This window comes from Amphibalanus amphitrite, unplaced genomic scaffold (genome assembly GCF_019059575.1).
Source record: "Amphibalanus amphitrite isolate SeventyFive unplaced genomic scaffold, NRLGWU_Aamphi_draft 000035F_arrow, whole genome shotgun sequence".
NCBI lineage: Eukaryota > Metazoa > Arthropoda > Thecostraca > Balanomorpha > Balanidae > Amphibalanus > Amphibalanus amphitrite.
In genome coordinates, this window is record NW_024881531.1 from 1,500,494 (window position 1) to 1,519,816 (window position 19,323).

Sequence of the window (19,323 nt, forward strand, 5' to 3'; positions counted from 1 at the left end):
TTATCATTTAATATATTGTATGTACTATTTAGTTCGCATACCTAAGGTGTAGAGTAGGGTAGAGTGGGGTAGGGGCCTTGGCTGCAGATGCCCGCCGTATGTCTGCAGTAGTAGTGCCTATTCTCCCCTCCCCATCTAGTGACCTGTAGTTGTCTCCACACCCGTCCCGTCCCCTTCCTCGGCAGACCTGTATGTAGTAGTGGTCCCCACACCTGACTCCCCTCCCCCTGCAGACCTGGAGGTGCAAGAGGGCGGTGAGAACTTCTCGGTCGGCCAGCGCCAGCTGCTCTGTCTGGCGCGCGCACTGCTCCGGCGCGCCCGTGTGGTGGTCATGGACGAGCCGACCTCCTCTCTGGACGCGGAGACGGTGCGCGCCCTGCAGGGCATCGTGCAGCGCGCCTTCCGAGACAGCACGGTCATCACGATCGCCCACCAGATCGCCACTGTGCTCGACTACGACCTGCTGTTGGTGCTGGACGGCGGGAGACTGGCCGAGCAGGGCCCACCCAAACAACTGGCCAAGAAGAGGGACGGACTGTTCGCGGGCATGCTGCGAGCCGCGCTCGACCAGGGTGCGAGTTTGACCGAGAGGATAGGATGAGGGCGGATCTACACCAGGGTGGGTGGGATAGGGACAGTGAGATGGGGAGGGGTTAGGGAGGACGAGGGATGCCAGTGCGACGAAGAAATGGACCTTGGGGTGTGGTCTTTACGTTGTCCAGCAATGGAACTAAGATTGACCCGGCCAGCGGGTGCGGTAGACTTCAAACATAGGGTTGCGAATCCTTGCTGCCGGGCCTGCAGTCTGCACTGGGGCCGGGTAGCCTGCCTCGGGTCTGAGACTATCACATTGACGTGGTGACTGATCGGTGCTATAACGTGATGGCGTTTCCCTCCGCTCTGTGGGAAGCCGGGAGACAGAGCCAGCGGCGGGTGGTGGCCGTCGGGTCACAGGTCACGACTGAGATTACGCCTTTCGATGGTTAACCCAGATCAGGGGACTCAAAGCTGATCAGTTGACCCGTGCGACTCGTGCGTCGGGAGATGGAAGGACTATTTCCGACCGTTGGTTCCCGACCAGTCACGAAGGAGTCGTGTGTGAAACTGACTTCGCGATTTATATGTGCTTTTATCGTGTATGAGATTCACCGGCGTGATGTGTTTTACCGTGTCAAATCGACTCAACTGCGCCAGTCGAGTGTTACGTCTTCTATGACCTGTTTTGACCGTGTATTGTTTATATTGACTGTTGTTGGACGCGGATTGGCTGTGTGTCCAATACTCTGCCTGCCCGGCGCGGTGGGTAGGCCGGCGGTGCCGAGCCCGCCCCGGCTGCAGGCCAGTGAAGGGGCGCCAACGCCACGGGCCAGTCTGCGTGCCGCCCGAGTATTACCACGTGTACATTGCACAACCATCGTTCATTGAGCGCGCTTTTATACAATACAGAGGCTATATTTGTATGAAATACATACGAACATGTTTGATGGTGCATGTAAAGACTGATCAAGTCTTTCCGGATAATAGTGCCAGTAGAATGGTGCAATTTGCCACAAATAGTCTTGAGCGGTGATAGGTATTTGCCTAGATCTGTAGATGTAGCACCGTACCTCCATTTATCATCTGGTCGTGAGATTCATCTGACGCTGCGTGGTATGCCTGCTATTTATTCCGCTGTTCATTTATCTCTACTTGTGCCCGCGTGTGACGCCGACCGGATTCAGGTGCCCATCCCGAGTTCTGGCGTGACGACGGCTGGTATCATTCTATCATTTTTAATACCTATTACTGATGCTCGACATTAGTTCTAGCTCTTCGTTGCAGCATGGGCTGTTCAACACAGGTTGAACTTGTGCCACTTGTCCAGTTTTGTCCCCTGCCAAAGACTTGCTTCCCAGGCTGTCCGATTGGAAGCCGGCCCTGAAAAGCTACAGAGAGCCGGCTTTGATCCAGAGACCTCTCGCTCCCATCGGAGACGTGCAGTCCAACCACCCCACATCTGTGGCCTCCCGGTCCATCCGGAACTCATTACTCCGTGATCCTGACGCCGTTGGCGCCCTCCTCCCCCTCCCCCCAGTCCAAACGCGTCGTGTCCGAGTGGTCCGTGTATTGGTCCGCCTCCGGTGTCGGGTGTCGGTGTCACCGGGGACCGTCTCCGGCCGGCGCCACGGCCCGGCCCGGCCCACCCACTCGCCGCTGAATTGACATTCGATAGTGCCGGAGACGGGCGGCGGCCGGCCGCCGGAGTCTCCGGCGTCCGCTCCGGCCGGGGCGGGCGGTCTCCGCCGTCCCCGGCCCAGAGTCCGACCACCTTTGTACAGTGCGACGCCGCGCGGGCCGCCGTCGGCCCGTTTGGCACCCGATATATGGTCACTAATTCTCTACAAACAGCCACAAACAGGCCGACGGTCACACTGGACAGACGCGCGGTGCCTAATATAACCACCACAGGTCGCACAGCACTCGCTCACCCGCTCCGTCTCCCGGTTTGTACAATTTATACATATTGCACTCCCTTTTCGGCACCTGATAACGACCAAAAATAAACAGGAATACTTCCAACATACCAGTACACTCAAGCGTATAATCAAATCCAACGGTCGGCCAAGATTTGTAACACCTAAACAGCGTCTGGTTTACATAACAACGCTGGCCTCGGGCGTTCAACAGCAAACACCAAACAACGAAAGCACTGGAAACGCACGCTCCGCCACATCTACACCAACTGCCGTGACAGCGGGCTAAACTCTGACAACGAGCGGCCTGAGAAAACGGGCGACTGCGACTCGAGGGCCCCTCGAGACCGCTCCGTCAACAACCTGACACAGCACGAGCACTGGCAAGAGTCGTGAAGTTGAAACGCTCCCGTAGAGCCCGCAACATTCACGGCAACAACACGACCAGCAGACGCTTCCACAGCGAGTTGGCGCGTCAGTCGAGCCAGCGGCGGCCGCGGGGACTGCCGCTCGGCTCGGCCGAGGATACAGGGACAGAGGTGCGGCCCGAGGCCTTCTACACGACATCTACAGAAACGATACAGTACAAAAAGACAACTACCTGGCTTAGGTAACTGCATGCGAGACGATATATACAGGATGGCACTGTATGTACAAAAATAAGGGAACAAAACTGTTTTGAAAGCCCCTCCATTGCTGTGCTGACGCAACGTTTAGTCTCACTCCGCCTCCTCTAGTCCTTCTCCGTCAATGTTCAAAGTCCGCGAGTCCTTCACTCCCCACGTCCACTGATCCCATCGCGGTGTCACTGTTCACGCCGCAGCCTGCGCACTGCCGCCGCTCTCGTCTTCACTCACACGGTCAGAGCGCGATCACTCGAAGCTCGTCCGGCGGCCCGGGGCCGTCTTAGTCAATCACAAACACCACAATCACCGCGGGTCAACTCAAGAGCGGAGCTGCTCCGAGGTCGCAGGTCTGCCATCACGCTCAGTTCGCGTCGTGGCCGCGGGAACCTCCCGGACGGCCAGACGGTCACACCCAACGCTGTGGACAGTTCACGTCCCGCAGTCGGGGATAGCAGTGAGTTCAGTCTCAGTCCGGACTGGCTCGCTCAGTCAGACTCGCCAGTCTGTTCCGCTCAGTCAGTCACAGACTCGCCAGTCTGTTCAGTTCTGAGTCACAGATTCGCCGGTCTGTTCAGTTCTCAGTCACATGTCTGTAATTCTCAGTCGGTTTGGTGGCTGGGTAGGTTGCCATCGGAACGGAGACGTTTAAACTGAAACGGAAACGGTACAAGCATCAGCGATGCTATCGAAAACGAAGAGCAGCGTGAGGGGGAATCAGACATAAATGGCAATTCAACGAAAATGCATCGAAGGAATCCGAACAATTATTACACAAGGAGACCGAGAAAAGGTACAAAGGGAGCGCAAGAATAGTGTTAAGACCGCACTGGACAAAGACAAGGCTACAACTGAGTTTAATAAATGGCATGGATCTTCGTAACTGGAGTTAACAAATATCGCCTCTGACCAAGCCGAGCTCTGCTCACGCGGGGTGCGTCATCACTCACCGCTGTCTCCGTTGATGTAGTCGATCAGTCCCATGCCCTTGGGCAGGTCACTGAGCGGGTCCTCGGCCGGCGCCGCGCTGGGGGCAGGGAACGCCACCTCGCCCCACATGGGGTCACTGCGCCGGCTCTGCGCGGGCGCGGGGGCCGGCTCCGAGGCGGCCACCGTCTCCTGGAGCACGTCCGCCAGCTGCTGCTGCGACCAGGTCGGCACCTCGGCGGCCGGCGTCCACTGGGGCGGCTGCTCGGCCGGCGGCTGGGGCTGTGTGTGCTGTGTCTGCTGCTGCTGCGGGGCAGACCACGTCTTCTCCACCTCCGCTGCGGTCCAGGTCTGCACCGGCGCCGGAGCCGGGGCGGCCTCCTTCTGTGCCCAGCTGGTCTTGGTGTCCACGGCCAGCGCAGACCAGGACTGCTCGCCACTTGCCGTCTCTCCGGCGGTGGTCACGGCCGTCCAGTCGGACTCCACCCGCGCCGTTGTCGGCTCCGACTCGGGGCTCCAGCTGCGCCCGCCCTCTGCCGGCGCAGTCTGCCCCAGGCCGTGCCAGGCGGACGGCGTGGTGTCGGCGGCAGTGGTGACAGCCGTCTCGGTCTCCATCTGCCACGTCTCCGCCACCGGCTGCGGCGGGGCAGCCACCGTTTCCGACCAGCCGTGCTGGGACACGGCCTCCACCACATCGGCAGCCGTCCACTTCTGCACCACCGACTCGGAGACGATGGTGGCCACCTCGCGCTTCCACAGACTGTCGGCGGCGCCGTCCGTCGACGCCGACACGGAGGCCGCCCAGCCGCTGGCGGCGGGCGTCTCCGTCTTGGGCGAGCTCCAGGCGGTCTCGGTGGTCGGCGGGGACCAGGCGGCCTGCGAGGCCGGCGCCTCGGGCTGCGGCGACGGCCAGCCGGTGGTCTCTGCCGAGCCGGGGGCTGTGGTCGGTGACCACGCCTCCTGTCCGGTGGCAGCGGGGGTCTCCGTTAGCGACTGCGGGGACCAGGTGGCGGCGACCTGTGACGAGTCCGCCTGGGACGTCGCTGAAGGCCAGACGGCCTGCGGGGAGACGTCAGTGCGCGTGGCAGGGCTCCACTGGTCTGCCTCGGCCGCGTCAGCCGCGTGCTGCTGCTGCTGCTGCTGCGCCTGTTGCTGTTGCTGAACCTGCTGTTGCTGCTGCTGCTGATGTTGGAGTTGTTGCTGTTGCTGCTGCTGAACATGCTGTTGTTGCTGCTGCTGCTGATGTTGGAGTTGTTGCTGTTGCTGCTGCTGAACACGCTGTTGCAGCTGTTGATGTTGCTGCTGGGCCTGTTGCCGTTGGGCCTGTTGTTGTTGAGCATGTTGCTTCTGCTGCTGCTGCTGCGCGGCCCAGCCGGTCGGAGTAGCCACCTCCTGTCTCACGGGTACGCTCTGCTCCTGTCGGCTCGTCCAATCAGCCCCCGTCGCGGGGGACGCCTCCTGGATCAGCGGCGCCGGGCCGGCCGCGCTCTGAGTCAGGGCCACCGTGACGAACATGCTCGGCGAGCATCCGACGTCCGGGGCCACCGGCACCAGCTGCATGGCCGGCACCTTGTCCGTCCGCGGCTCCAGCGCCGCCGGCCGCTGCACGGCCACTGCAGGACACGTAGGTAACAGAAAGTCAGCAGGCCGCTCAGTCCTCACTGGGCAATTTGACGATTCCCACATGATCCAACGACGAACGAAAGTGGGTCGCTTTATCACAGGTCGTTGAATCAGTAGCACGATGGCGTAGCACACAAATTAACGGTTTAAAGGGTTGACAACTATTGTCATGTTTCTATACAAATGAAAAACAAGCCCGATGTATCCCCTTCATTACATAAGACAGAGACCGTCCGTGTCAGTTCGACTTACCTGAGACAGCAGCGGGGTCTGTGAGTTCTGCGCGCGCCGATGGCGACGTCTTGATGGCCGGCTCTGTCGGCTGAACTCCGGCTCCCAGCAGGATCTCGCCAGTCTCCGCAAAGTGTCGGTTTATCGCGATGGCAGCTGTAAAGAGAAGAACGTGTCTTAGACCTAAAGTCGCAAAACCTCGAACAGATCCAATACACATCAATCGCTTATGCCGTTCTTGTTGATCAGTATTATTGCGTAGCCACAAAACAAATGCATGCAAAGCTCATCTCAATTGTTTATGCCGTTCTTATAGACCAGTATTATTGTTTAGGCACAAAACAAATGCATGCAAAGCTCATCACAGAGTATGAACATGTATAATTATGCGTGTGAGGAAAATAGGAGCAGATGTAACCACCAGGACGGCTCGGCCGCCCGGCGCGGGTGTTCACCTTGCGACACGCCGTTGGGCAGCTGCTTGCCGCCGGTCTCGGCCCGGTCAGGTGTGGAGGTCAGCTCTGCAAGACCGCCACAGTCAGAACGGTGGCGGCGGACGGCGGGCCGCGCGGCCGCACCGGTCACGGACGGCGCGCGCCGGTCTGTGGCGCCGCCGGACGGCCTCTGAGCGGGCCGGCGCGGGGCCACAGACCGCGGAGCGCGCGCCCACAGACCGGGCGGCGGCGCACGGCCGACGCGGCGGCCGTCCTCCAGTGAGCGGGACGGCGCGCGCCGGCCGCCGCACACCGCCGCACGGGCACACCACACAGCTCCCTCGGGTGCGGCCCTCCTCAGTCACACTCGCGGCACTCAGACGCCCACTCAGACAGAGGCGCGCGCCTCCCTCCCGGCCCGCCCCGATCGGCCCAAACTCGGCGCTCTATGGCCTCCCGTCCCGCCCGCCCGTCCCACCCCCCGGGCGCGCGCCTCCTCTCACAGACGGCAGCTCTCGGACCAGGTTGGCAGGCACGCAGGGCGGGTCCACTAGCGCGCGCGACAGCCACTCTCCGGCCGCTCGACAGGGGCTCGCCGCGGCTGGGCGCTGGCGCCGACCGAGGCCAGGCGCGCCGGTCCGCGCCCCGTCCGGCCGGTCGGCCGCTGACGGCGGCGCCGGCTCGCACTGAGGGCGCGGAGCGGGACGCGGCCGGCGGAGTCGGCGTCGGCCGGCGCCGGGAGCGAAGCGCGGCGCGCGGCGCCGGGCGCTGGTCAGCCCGGCGGCGGGCGCCTCCAGCCATTCTGCGGACCGAGAAGGGCGAGCCCCTGCCGGGCGCGGCTTTCACACAGCCAGTCACACCGCGGCGCTCACATTCCGTGCACAGGAGAGCCGCACCCCGGGCGGGGCGCGACCCGGCAAAGGGCGCGGGCCGGCCCCGAAACAACACTCTACACATGTACACAACAGCAAAACGGCATAGCATACACAGCGGGAGCATAGAAAACAACAAAACTCTCCGGTCTCGGCAAACAATCGAAGAGCAAACTAGTACATGTTGCCTCCGACAAAGTCAATCTGGCTGGCGGAGAATCTGTTAGCACAACTTTGTACAGAACTCAGTACTCGACTCAGCCCGGCGGGCGACACGCCAGGCTTGTTACGTTGAACTCTGGGCAGGTACGTTAGTGGCGCCGCGCGGAGGCGGCCGCGGCAGCTACGTTACAGAGCGACTGTGTCGGCAGTGCTGGACTGCGGCAGCTACGTTACGGGTGGTGTGGGGAGGCATCTGGACGGCGTGTCAGGCCAGGTCCGCCGGCCAGTCCGCCGAGCCGACCTCGGCGCCGCCGGCAGCCGCCGCGGTCACCGAGGCCGGCCGAGCAGCCCGACGGGGCGCGGCAGGAGCTGCAACAGGCGGATCAGGGACGCGGTGAGAGGCTGGTTCACCACACGGAGGCTCGGCCGCCGGGACAGCGGGCGCGAGCCGGAGAGGCCGCGCTGAGGGGCGCCAGGCGACTCTGGACGGCGTGACGCAGGATCAAGAGGCAGGACGGAGGGTAGACTGAAGCTGAGTCTGAGGAACAGGGGACACAGCGGCCGTCGGAGAAGAGAGGGACTGTGGACATTTGGTACGCGGCGGGGTTGCGGACACACGGAGGGATTGCGGACACGGGGATAGCGGCGGGACTATATGTAGTCTGCGGACACAAGGAGCGGTGGGGTTGCGATCTGCGGACACAGGAAGCAGCGGGGCTGTCGGGACTGCGGAAGCACACGGAGGGCGGCCCCTCAGCCGGCGCGGACGGGGAGCGGCGGTCAGTCAGGAGCGGAGCGGCGGGCTCGGGACGGACCAGTGAGGAGGGCGGACGGCCGGCGGCTCTGACCTGGGCACACCGGCCGACCGACACTGGACCTGATCCGCGCTGGAGGTCGGCCGCCGCGCCGACGGCCCGCGCCGAGGGAGGCCCGCCTGGGGCGCTGAGGACAGACAGAGACGTGAACGGGACACCCGGCCCGGCCCGGCCCGGCCCTGCCCGGACCACAGACAGCCGCTACAGGAGCGGTGTCGGCAGGTCCACTCCCAAGCTTCAACCAGTCTCCTCCCGACCGTGTCATCTGCCAAACTGTACTGACCAGAATTCATCTACCTTGGAAGGATTTTGCTCGTTCTGTTCAACTTTTGGATAAACTAGCAAGTAAACCAATTTTTGGGGTGAAATATTCGCAAACTTTGCCCTCACTTTTTCCAATTCCCTTTCAATTTCCACCCCACCGTATTCGCCCAATTTCACGTTGGATGCTCCCGATTCTGGATATATCAACTCGAAGTTTTCAAATGACCTAAAGTTCAATTGAAATTTACTTAACGCTCAAACTTTCCCGGTTTGGGAAATATTCACTTTTTATTTCAGTCTCCCTCTTCCCGAGGAATGTGTCCAATATGACTGAACAATATGGAACTCAGACTAAAGCTGTTACTCATTAACCCCCTTACTCTCTTTGCCAAAGATCTGCCGTCCTTCACCCCTAGATCCCGACACCAAACCTGTCCGTCTATTTACAGTCCGTCAAAGCCAGCTACGCAAAAGCGGAGATAGATAGTCGAAGTGGCATTGGAGAATGCAGAAGCTCCGCCACCAAACCCACCACCTCTACCAGCTAGCTACTGGGCGGACGGCCACTGGCCGCCGACATACGTCCGGTTAGCGCCCTAGAGTAGGACGCCCGCCCGGGTCTCTACCGTCAGGTGGGGGACTCGGTCTGGTCTGGGTAGCCATCAGCGGCTGCTGGGCACGGCCTGAGCGACCCGACCGGCGCTGAGGGGAGGCAGATTGGTCAGCTGGTGAACCAACAGAAGGCGCGGTCTGAGGGACCCTGCTCCGACCCACCACCGCCCGTACTGTCTCCCTCCCTGTCCGACCACCGCCCCCGCCCGCCCCCTGACTCCCACCCAGTCACCGCCCGCGCTGACCCAACCTAAACCGCATCTCCACAGACCCAGTCAACCGTGCGAGCTGCCAGCAACTCTACCCGATCCCTTAATTCCAAGCCTCGGTCCTTTAGCTTCCTCAGATCCCAACTTTGCCAGACCCCAGCCGATCATCCACCGACCCCTTACACCTCGGCTCAATTTTGAAACCCACATACCCCGGCTCTAGTATGACCGCCAAAACGACCAGATTCCGTCAGTTTCCAACTGTCCGAACGCGAGGAAACACCCGCTATTCTTTTAACAGGTTTAACGCCTTTGATGCTAGCTCGCGGAAGTGATCACGGATCACTCTAACGTCCCTTTTTGCTATCCCGACGTCCTTCCCTCTACTACCTCACATCTCCCCACTCGGGACTACCAGTGTTTCGCATCCCGGATGTCTGTTATTTTCAGACTAGAACCCTCTGCCATTCTTCAACCAAGATGGTTCTTATGGAATGTTCATTTCATCGCACTTAGCAAATCAGCACACGAGTGCTCAACTACGCTTTTCATTGCCAAATATTTCGCTTTTATATCGGAAGACGAAATGATTTAAACATTCCGGAAGACTTTGCATCTTGCGAGAACCTTACACGTCATAAGCGGGTACAGCCTAGCGCGAATTTCGATTTAGCCTAACTTAAATAAGCCCAGACACAACCTAGCCTGATTTTCTGAGGTCGTTTTACTGACTCATCTTCAACATCTTTTAAGATCATCCACAATCCCAAACAGCCCGCAGCCTAAAAACAAGCATTTAATTTTTCTTATCCCAACAAATAAAAAATGACAAAACACAACCCTAATTTAAACTCTCCAGAAACATGGAACTCCCAAGCTTAACTTTTCCCTTTCCAGTAAATGAAAGCTAGCCTAAGTAGCAGTGAGCTAGTCAATTCCCCACCGCTGTGTTTAACTCTGGGCTTACTGGGGCACGTTACGCCGCCTCTCGGCTAACCGTGGCCAATGGGCCCGCTAACGCCTCCCTTCTCTCGCGCGCTCTCTCTTCTCGCGATCGCCTGCAAAGAGAGCATAGTGAGCCAACACAGCCGGCGTCGACACAGCGCCGCCCTGACCCCATGCTGGCTGGCGTGCTGCTCCCGCCCCGCCCCGCCCCGCCGCCCGTCCCACCCGCCCCACCCACCCACTCCCGCATGCACGGTTAGTAGCGTCCGGGGCCGCGGCTGGTCTCCGGTGACTGGGGGCGGTGTCAGGGGCGGGGGCGGGGCGCGGGCGGTCGCGCGGCCGCGGCGGCCGGGCCGCAGCGGCGCGCCGCTCGGCGGCTACTGTCCGCCGCCAGCCTGCCGGAGGGGCGGCCGGGCGCGAGCAGCCGCCGCCGGCGCCGGCGCGCCGCTGCCGCCCGCCCGCCGCCGCCGCCACACTCACGGTACACTCGTTCACACGCACACTCACACTGGCTGGGTGGCCGGCGCGCGGGGGAGGGAGAGTGTGAATGCCGACCTCCGGGGCGGGACGGGCCGGGTTGTGCGGCTGTCCTAGTTCAGTGCTGCCAAACCTGCTCTGACGCACCGACGGGCGGCGGCGCGCTGGCCGCCGCCGCTGCTCTGAGCTCAACGTCGCACCAGACAGCCGCACGGCACGTCCATTGCCTTAGGTCGCCGCCGAGCCGCCAGCTCGGCCTCTGTCTCTCTGCAAACTGCCTCCTCTCTGCCTCTGCCTCTGTCTGTCTCGCTCATCTGCTAGCCTCCATCCATCTGTACTCTCGCCTGCCTGAGTACGCGAGCGATGGCACGGCACCGGGCGCGGCGAGCGCGCGCCGGCGCCGCGTTACGTTACGTTACGCTGCCCATGACGTGCGTTACGTTATAGACCCTCGGCACTGGACGGCACGACCCAGCCGCGGGGGGAGAGGAGGCCGGGCGGACGGGCGCGCCACTCACCGGAACTGTCTGCCACCGAGCCGGCTGCCGAGCAGACGCCAGAGGAGCCGGCCGCGCTGGCGGCGGTGTACCAGAACGGCACACCGTCCGACTCGCGGTCACCGGAGCGGACTGTCAGAGAGATGGCGCGCGGCGCAGAGGGTCGGCTGTCCCAGTAGGCGGGCACCTCGCATACCAGATGAACCTGCAGGAGAAGGGGAGGGAGTCAGGGATGGGCGAAAAAAAAAACAGCCAAGCTCACATAAAGTTCGTCAGCTGACCCTCTGTGCTGAAAATAATCCAAGGCGGAATTTGCCGAGGACATTACACCATTTTCGCCCTTCCGCCCCTTCTCGTATCATTGTCTCTGTTCCCCTTATATTCCTCTTTCCTTGCCTCCTTCCCCCGTCTACTCACCGCCTGCAAGTGGTCCTTGTGCGGCGTGACCGTCTGGTGCCAGACAGTGGCGCCGCTGTCGGACGTCTCTGTAAACACCACGCGCGAGTCCTTGACGAAGTTCTTTCCGAGCACGATCAGCTCCTGGCCGCCGACCGGGGAGGCCTCGGTGATGGAGAGCTTGGTGACCTCGGGAACACCCTGTGGCTGAGCTGAGGGAGGAAGGGGGGAAGGGGTCAGACGCCTGTAGAGGGCTAGAGGTCAGCAAATTAACGACAGCTGACACCGTACCTAGCTGGAAGGTAGCAGTCTCCAATAAATGGATAATACTGCGAAACGATCAGGCGCCCTCCAAAATAAAAGTTAAGCAGTCCATTCACGTCAGGTTCACCAAACGTAAGATCATGACCGTTTTAGGCTCACCCCACCGCCCCGAATCCACCCAGCCATACACCCGCCTGCCCAGACCCGGCACTCACTGCAGACGATGGACCGGGAGGCGATCTGTAGCGTCTCGACGCGTCCGTGTCCATTCAGCACCGTCACCCGGAACACGAGCCTGCAGCTAGTGGTTCGCGCTCCCTTCCTGACCGTCGGCCGCCGACCGCCGGCGGCCACCGCGCTCGCCGCCGCCGCGCCGCCGGCCGCCGCCACCCGCGACTCGATGTCGACGTTACGCTGCTTCAGGATACCCAGGCAGTCACAGCTGAGGGGGAGAAGGGAAGGACGTCAGATAGTAACACGGCAATGGGAGGACACATGGCAGAATGAAACAGGGCACATGGCTAGCTTCAGGTTTTGAAGCCAGCATCCTATGAACGAGCTTTTACTAGAGAAGCGGAGAATAAAAGCACCGGCATGCGATTTACGTGGGCATGAAACTTATCATTCTCGTTTCTATACAGTGTTAAAAAAGTTTACATCTATACAGCTGCCAAACTTCACGCACATTTACACTGAAAGTTCATAACAAGTATCATTATTTACTATTTATCAATCTCTAGCCCCGGATATTCCAGCTCAGCCCTCTCTGACCTCCCACCTCCCGTTCTCCCTAATCCTCTGACCCTGTTTCTCACCGGGCGCTGACGCTGTCGCCTCCCTTGTCTGGCGTCATGGTGGTCTGGATCACCACGGTGCCACTGAGGTTCAGCTCGTCGCTGGGACTGGCCGTTTTACCGGTGACCCGACACGACTGGTAGAAGAGGTGCGGACTGCAGCCGTCGGCGTCCGAGCCCACGTACATCTGCAGCGCCACCGGCTGAGTGTAGCCGTGCAACTGTCGGAAGGAGACAGACAGACAGCGTCAAATGAGGCCAGAAACGAGTTACACAAGAGAGCAGATATGAGGACACGCTCACATAAGAGGACGGGCATGGGTCAGACATGGGTTAGAGAAGACATGATTAGACAATTGAAGGCAAGGCGAGAGATATAGGCAGATAGACACAAGACCACTCACTGCAGCTTCATTCCTTCATGCTACGGATGCTGCCCTTGTGGTGAGCACGGCAGAAGATAAGGCTCAGGCGTGGTTCAAACATGGGTCCGATATAGGGGTAGACGCGTAGTTTAACACGGCGCAAAAGCGGTATCAGAGGCGAGCACGGCGCAGAGATAGCACGAACTGTGACGCATCAAACTCAGGTCAGAGGTGACGGGTCAGGAAGTGTAAGATCAAACGGCCGCATGATCTCTGAGGTCTAAATGTTGCAACACGTTCATGATCCATTACATGATCAAAGGATTTTGAGAACGCCCACTCAGTTAGCTGACGGATACCACAGCGCTTTGGTGTACCTGACAGGTCAAAGGTTAACAGCGCAAGTGTTTGGGTCAAAGGGGTGAATGGAGAATACCAACTCTATCTAGAGAGATCTATCAATCCTCAACAACTATGCTTGGACACTTATCCATTGTAGTATCTGCATTCAAACGCTTAGCATAATGAACAATAAACATCATCAGCATCATATCACTTAAAAAAAGTTCGCCTGACAGAACACAGCCTCTGCGAATGTGACCAAGTGTGCCATGATTGAGGCCCGGTAAGGTCACAAGTGGCTGTCGTCAGAAAGAGAAAGGCAAAAAATCCACTCAGTCCATAATGTCTCCCATTACTGTGATCTGCATGGCGACATGATCACAATGTGCCTGAAGGTCGGCATGGCCGCGATATGTGGCACCGGTGCCAGCGTCAGATTAGGGTCCCACCCTACCACTGACACGGGGAGAACACATTCCACGAACACCCTCCTCCCGGTGTCACGACCCGTGGGCAATCGGTCGTGACGGTGATATCACGGTCACCACAGCGCCGAATCGTACTATGACAGGGAATGTGAGCATCTGGCTTCTGGAAACGTCAAACTCCAAGACAACCGTTACACACCGCCAAATACAAGAGATCTGCCCGATTGTTCAGCTACAGGCAGCCGAGCGCCTGCTGGCCAAGCAGCATTTTTTCTTAGAGTAAGCCGGCAACCTTTTGCCTCACTCATGACTCAACAGGGTGATGTTCAGAACCGCTGCTGTGATTGTGAAGCCCACTCGAGAGCAGTTACGGCATTTGACGGCGGGGGCGATTCAGATGTAAATTTATGAAGGTGACAATTCGCCGGTCGGTCTGTGCCGATACTGGGGCCATTGCACACCGGCCTTCAGGCAAAAGAAGATCGTGACCAGCGAATGAAATCAGCTCAGTATGCAACACAACGAGGCCATTTGCAAGACATTTGCAAAAATGTCCACAAGGCAGCCGGCAGCCGTAACGTATGCATAATGCTGAATCTACCACCTACATACAAGTCTCCCCCACCACACAGATATGGATACCCAAGACTAAAAGTGGCCGGCTAAAATTCCATCCAATATAGGTGATAAGTGATCACCTTAACTTCCGCCGCATTTAGAACAGGACCCCTAAACTAGTCTGAACTGACTAGGGTTGGCCCGCGTGCCGGGGGTCACCGTCTGTGACACGGTGCGGTCGACGCGACCCACCAGTGACACTTGGTGGTCTGCCATGGCAGTGCCAGCACCTCAGGATGACGGTCAGAGCCACCTCTGCGGCCGCCGCGGTCAGTCTACGTGACCCGACCTGCCACCTGTCACACCTGACACCCAGCGGTCAGCTATGCTGTCTCAGTGACAGTCGGCGCTGCCTCAGCGGCCAAGGGTACCGATGGATTACGTGACCTGACCCGTGACCAATCACAATAGACATCTGGCGGTCTCATTGTGGTAGGGAGGAACTGACGGGGTGACCACAAAGCCAGCAGGTCAGACCGGGGCAGTATAGTGCAGCCTTTGTCCTTACCAGATCGAATGGACGATCGGACCTAGAGAGCTCACCAAGACCTAAATCACAACAGGTGTCTGAGATAGCCCAGAGACGAAGCCATGGGGCACTAGTGAAGTAATTCTGCTCGTATATCTGTAGCTGATTGCGGGAAGAGCACTTACCACGACCTGCGGCGAAGTTTTGCCGGTGGAGTCTTTGACGGCTCCGCGGCTGCCCTCGGTCTGGTAGCGGGCCCGGTGACGCGTCTCCGGCTCGCGGGCCAGCGACAGACGGTACCTGCCGGGCGGAGAGCGGTCGGTTATAGGGGGTCATCGGGGGTCACACAGGGTCATAATGGGGTCACACAGGGTTAGAGAGGACAAGAAAAGGTCAGGTTACTGGGATGAGCACAGGGATGATAATGAAGCACAAGGACGGGAAAATACCCACATGAGATGACAAATTCACCGGTGATCACAGAAATCCAGCACCGTTAAAAGACCGAGACATGGTACACCTGCGTACAGAAAGGAAAGCACCGTTCCAATCCACTCCACACAAGGTCTCGTCCAAGGCCAGATTTAAGATTATACAATACATGACGCAAAGTCGCGCCTGATCTTGATTGTGTGCGAAATCAGGTGCACAATAGCCGAGCTGCGGCGGCGTGAAGAAAGGTCGCGCAGGGCTGACATTCTCCCGGCTTCCTCAAAACTGTCTCCCACGGACAGGGTGGGTCCGGTGTCCCTGCCCTGTCCGCGTGGCGCCCCCACGGAGCAGGGGGTCCGGTGCAGATGCCCCGTGCACGTGGCACCCACGGGCCGGGCCGGTGGCCACCGCCGGCGACATGGGACGCCTGAGATACAGCCCAGCTGATACCGACACAAACCGCCCCGTCATCTCTGTAGGACGGGAACAAATGGCAAAACTAGCCACCCACACACAGCAACAGAGGCACTCCGAGCACCAGATATCTGGGTCAGACGATGTGACAGGACCCATACAACGGCGCTACGTATAAATACAATCCATACATAGTCTGGTATGGATGACCTCGGCATCCTAAACTGGTCATACCTCCCGCCTTATCCGTTTTTTCACCGCCCGTCCGTCCGTCCGTCGGTCCATCCGCCCGACCCCACGAGTGCGGGTGTCCGCGCGGTACCGATAGCACCGTTCAGTGTCCGTCCTCACGGTGGGTGAACTTTGGTCGCCGGTGGCGTGGCCCGGGCCAGTGTGCGGTGACGCATCTGGCTCGGCAACAGGGAGCGCCGGCCCCACCCACCGAGCCGGCCGGGGGTGCAGTGCAGGTGTCTCCGGACTGAGGGGAGGGGGGAGGTCCCACCCCGGCCAGAGGAATGAAAAGGCCGATGGACGGCAGTTGATAGACAGCGGGGCATGGCGGGATAGGAGCAACGAGAAAACAGTGAACTCAGGATCATGAATGTGAATGAACTCATAGCGGAGAAGACAATGTAGCATGGCACCTGTTAGATGAGGTGAGGTGCACTGATAAAATCATATTTATACGGAAGTTGGCTTTCTCAGTCATTGCAATGCTCACAGAACAGCGAACATATTGGGCGCCTAGAAAATTGTGCTATTTTAAATTCAATTTCTGATGAAACGGATGTTATACTTGCTATGAAATTGAAAATTCCTCCAAACAGACCGTGATTGACGGGAAGTATTTTAGGTGGACTGGGATGGCTATTTAGCCGCCAAGTAAAATATTGCACCAGGTCCGGCGCAATAAATCAACACGGACTGAAAATAGTGCTAACAGACCTCAGGTATTTCAGAAAGAACGCAGATCGGTTCGAATTAGTAAGAACATGACATGATCGGTTCAGCTGCCGGCGATTGTCGCTAGGACTAACAGCAGAGGAGTAACACACGACTCAACTATGCTAGTGCAGCTCAGCGACGGGTTACTACGTAAAACGGATGACCTCATGAGGTGGGCGTAGCTATATGTAAACCAGACAAGGCAAACAAACAAACTATGGACTAAAATGCTGGACAGCCTGTTGAGTGTTGGGTGAAAAACAGCCAGATCATTACGCGCATTATTTAGTTAAGCCTGAAAGACTCTTTCCACAATCCACAGTCAGGAAATCGCATGCGAATAGGGTCGTTGACACAGCTAAAGTTCTTTGGACCATAACGCGAGGGACGTAACGTGTGGTGAATCAGAAACATAAACTATTGCTTTGGGGTATGGCTAGCGTGTCCTTATTTCGGCTACCCAGCGCTAATCATTATCAAGCTGAGCATCTAATCACAGACGGCGCGGTATTTGCCTGTTTGTGTAATAGCTTCTAGCGTGACCTCGCCTGCTCAGTGCCTATCCACCTAACGGTAAGCTGTCGACCTGTGGGTCTCTCCATCTCTTCAACGCTGCAATTCACACATCTATTATGTCATGTCGACTACTACCAAAGGTCACTCAGTCCTGTCATTCAGACCTGTCACCAAGCCCTGTCACCGCTGAGTGCCTGTCAGCGAGTCCGTCACTCCCGGCGCTGAGAGCACTCAGCGAGTGACGCAGACTGCACCCAGAGGGAACTCCAACCACGGCCTCCGTCCGGCGAACACTCCGCTCCGGTAAATAGCAATCAAACTAATCAGACGAGAGGCAAACAGCCTGGTGGTCCGCCCCCTGCCAGGCTGCAGCAGGGCCGGGGGAGCGGCGCCGGCCCCCGCGGGACCCCGCAAAGGCGGCCGACGGTCTGCAAAGTCCGGCGCCCCTAGGGGCCATAGTCCATAGTCCATACTACGGGAATGGTCCTGGGGTAGGAGACATTTGACAACGGATCTTTCTCTTCCGTTGATCTATCCAGGGCAGCAAAAGTAACTGATGCCGATTTAAAGGCTTCAGTTGTAAGGGCAGGCAATTCATGATTATTGGCTTCTTTCAATGTTTCTGTGTTCTCAAGCGACAATTAAGCGGTAAAATATTGTCGGTAAAGTATTGTAGTTAATAATATGACGTCATACTTTTAGTAGCATTTATGTTCCTTTTGATAGCATGCAAAATACTATTTTCGATGAAGTATATTTCCAAAAGAAATTCTGTCCGTTAGTACCAAAATATAGGTACCATTGTTTGTTTATTGGGGCTTCAGGGTGCGCCGAATACAGATGTAATGTTGCACCCACCCCCAAAATACGAGTATACAGCTATAGCTACAAGGTAAAAAATGCATTATTGAGTTAATCACTACCCTGTTCCATTCACCCACGCAGTAGGCCGAGTCCAGCGTCATACTACGGGGAAATCAGCACCCGGAAGGAGCCGACTCCCTCCGGAAGAGGTTCCCTCCGGCTGTGCGCCGCTCCGGCCGATCGATAGCACCTCGCACCGTCAGCCGAGCGGCCGAGCGCCACCGGCAGTCGCAACGGCCACCGACGAGGTCACATCGGACACCGGCCGTCGACACCGACAGAACAGCGACGACGATAAGGACAGACCGGCAGCGACAACATCAACGGACCAGCAGCGTCGAAAACGACGAACCAGCCTACCGTTTGTGTGAACCAGCCTACTCAGCAGGGGCCAGGGGCGAAAACAACTGAGCGATCGACGGACCGCGACGGTAACACCCAGGGCTTCAACATCGTCAGGTGCCGTTCTGACATAGGTGGTGGGTGGGAATATGACGAGGGAAGATTATATCCCTCCTGCATTAATTGCCATTAAAATGGATATTAGGTGGATCTCAAACACGACTAGCGTGCGTCGCTAGAGGTCCCTAATGGCCTACCGTCGTGCGTCACGACAAACACTGCTTCATTAGTGCGGCACAACCGTCTAAAGCTCCGAAAGACCCGTCTACTGCGCTGCGACTGTAACGTCGGCCAACAGCCTGTGCATTTTCGGAGACCACCGTGGACACGCCGGTCTGCAGCTGCCGCGCCCAGAACCGATCCCAATCAGCTTATGGAAAAGGCCAAGACGTTGTAAAGGGAGCGAAAGCAGTGATGGCCGCACCCTGATACGGGTGAACGAAGCCGGCGCGACCGGTATGACATTTCCTAGGGAATGAACGAAAGTCCGTAACAGAGAACTAGAAGGTCTAGACTCTAAAAGCCCTCCCCATGACAGACGAGGCTCATGACTGGAAAGCTGGCCAGAGAACTCCTCGCATTAGTGTCGGCCGAGCACCCAGCCAATATTGCACCTGTTCTGTTCTCAGCAGCGCTAACAGGATCAATGCGGCTGCCAATACACAGACTATATGGAGCGACACGAAGAGGGCAGAAGCGCGAGGTCAATACCAAGGAAGAGTCGACGGGGCCGAAAAGTACAGCCGAGATGACAAGATGCTTCATTTTAGCAGCTAAATTTACAAAGAAGAGCTTCTTGGCGCACGTCTAAGTCATTATATCTTGTGAGAGGATTCAACTCTAGTTATACAAACAACACCTGAGTTCAGCGAATAACGCACAGTTCTGCGATTTCTTGCTCGTATTTGCACAGAAGTCTTTGGCTTGAAT

General features: G+C 58.2%; 2 protein-coding genes across 2 annotated transcripts in view; one reads left to right on the forward strand and one right to left on the reverse strand.

Annotated features, from left to right (window-relative positions):
• LOC122370548 (ATP-binding cassette sub-family C member 8-like) overlaps positions 1 to 1,462 on the forward strand; it is a 35,658-nt gene extending 34,196 nt beyond the window's left edge. Inside the window, exon 26 of the mRNA XM_043346226.1 lies at positions 234 to 1,462. Coding sequence (XP_043202161.1) covers positions 234 to 601 — 368 coding nt within the window. The 3' untranslated portion in view covers positions 602 to 1,462. The remainder of the gene's footprint in view (positions 1 to 233) is intronic.
• A 627-nt stretch (positions 1,463 to 2,089) lies between these two features.
• The window catches only part of LOC122371424 (nuclear factor of activated T-cells 5-like), a 37,626-nt gene continuing 20,392 nt past the window's right edge, over positions 2,090 to 19,323 (reverse strand). Inside the window, exons 7-15 of the mRNA XM_043347755.1 lie at positions 15,006 to 15,120; positions 12,620 to 12,819; positions 12,020 to 12,246; positions 11,562 to 11,752; positions 11,166 to 11,349; positions 6,313 to 6,378; positions 5,879 to 6,013; positions 4,027 to 5,616; positions 2,090 to 3,729 (exon numbers count right to left, since the gene is read on the reverse strand). Coding sequence (XP_043203690.1) covers positions 3,725 to 3,729; positions 4,027 to 5,616; positions 5,879 to 6,013; positions 6,313 to 6,378; positions 11,166 to 11,349; positions 11,562 to 11,752; positions 12,020 to 12,246; positions 12,620 to 12,819; positions 15,006 to 15,120 — 2,713 coding nt within the window. The 3' untranslated portion in view covers positions 2,090 to 3,724. The remainder of the gene's footprint in view (positions 3,730 to 4,026; positions 5,617 to 5,878; positions 6,014 to 6,312; positions 6,379 to 11,165; positions 11,350 to 11,561; positions 11,753 to 12,019; positions 12,247 to 12,619; positions 12,820 to 15,005; positions 15,121 to 19,323) is intronic.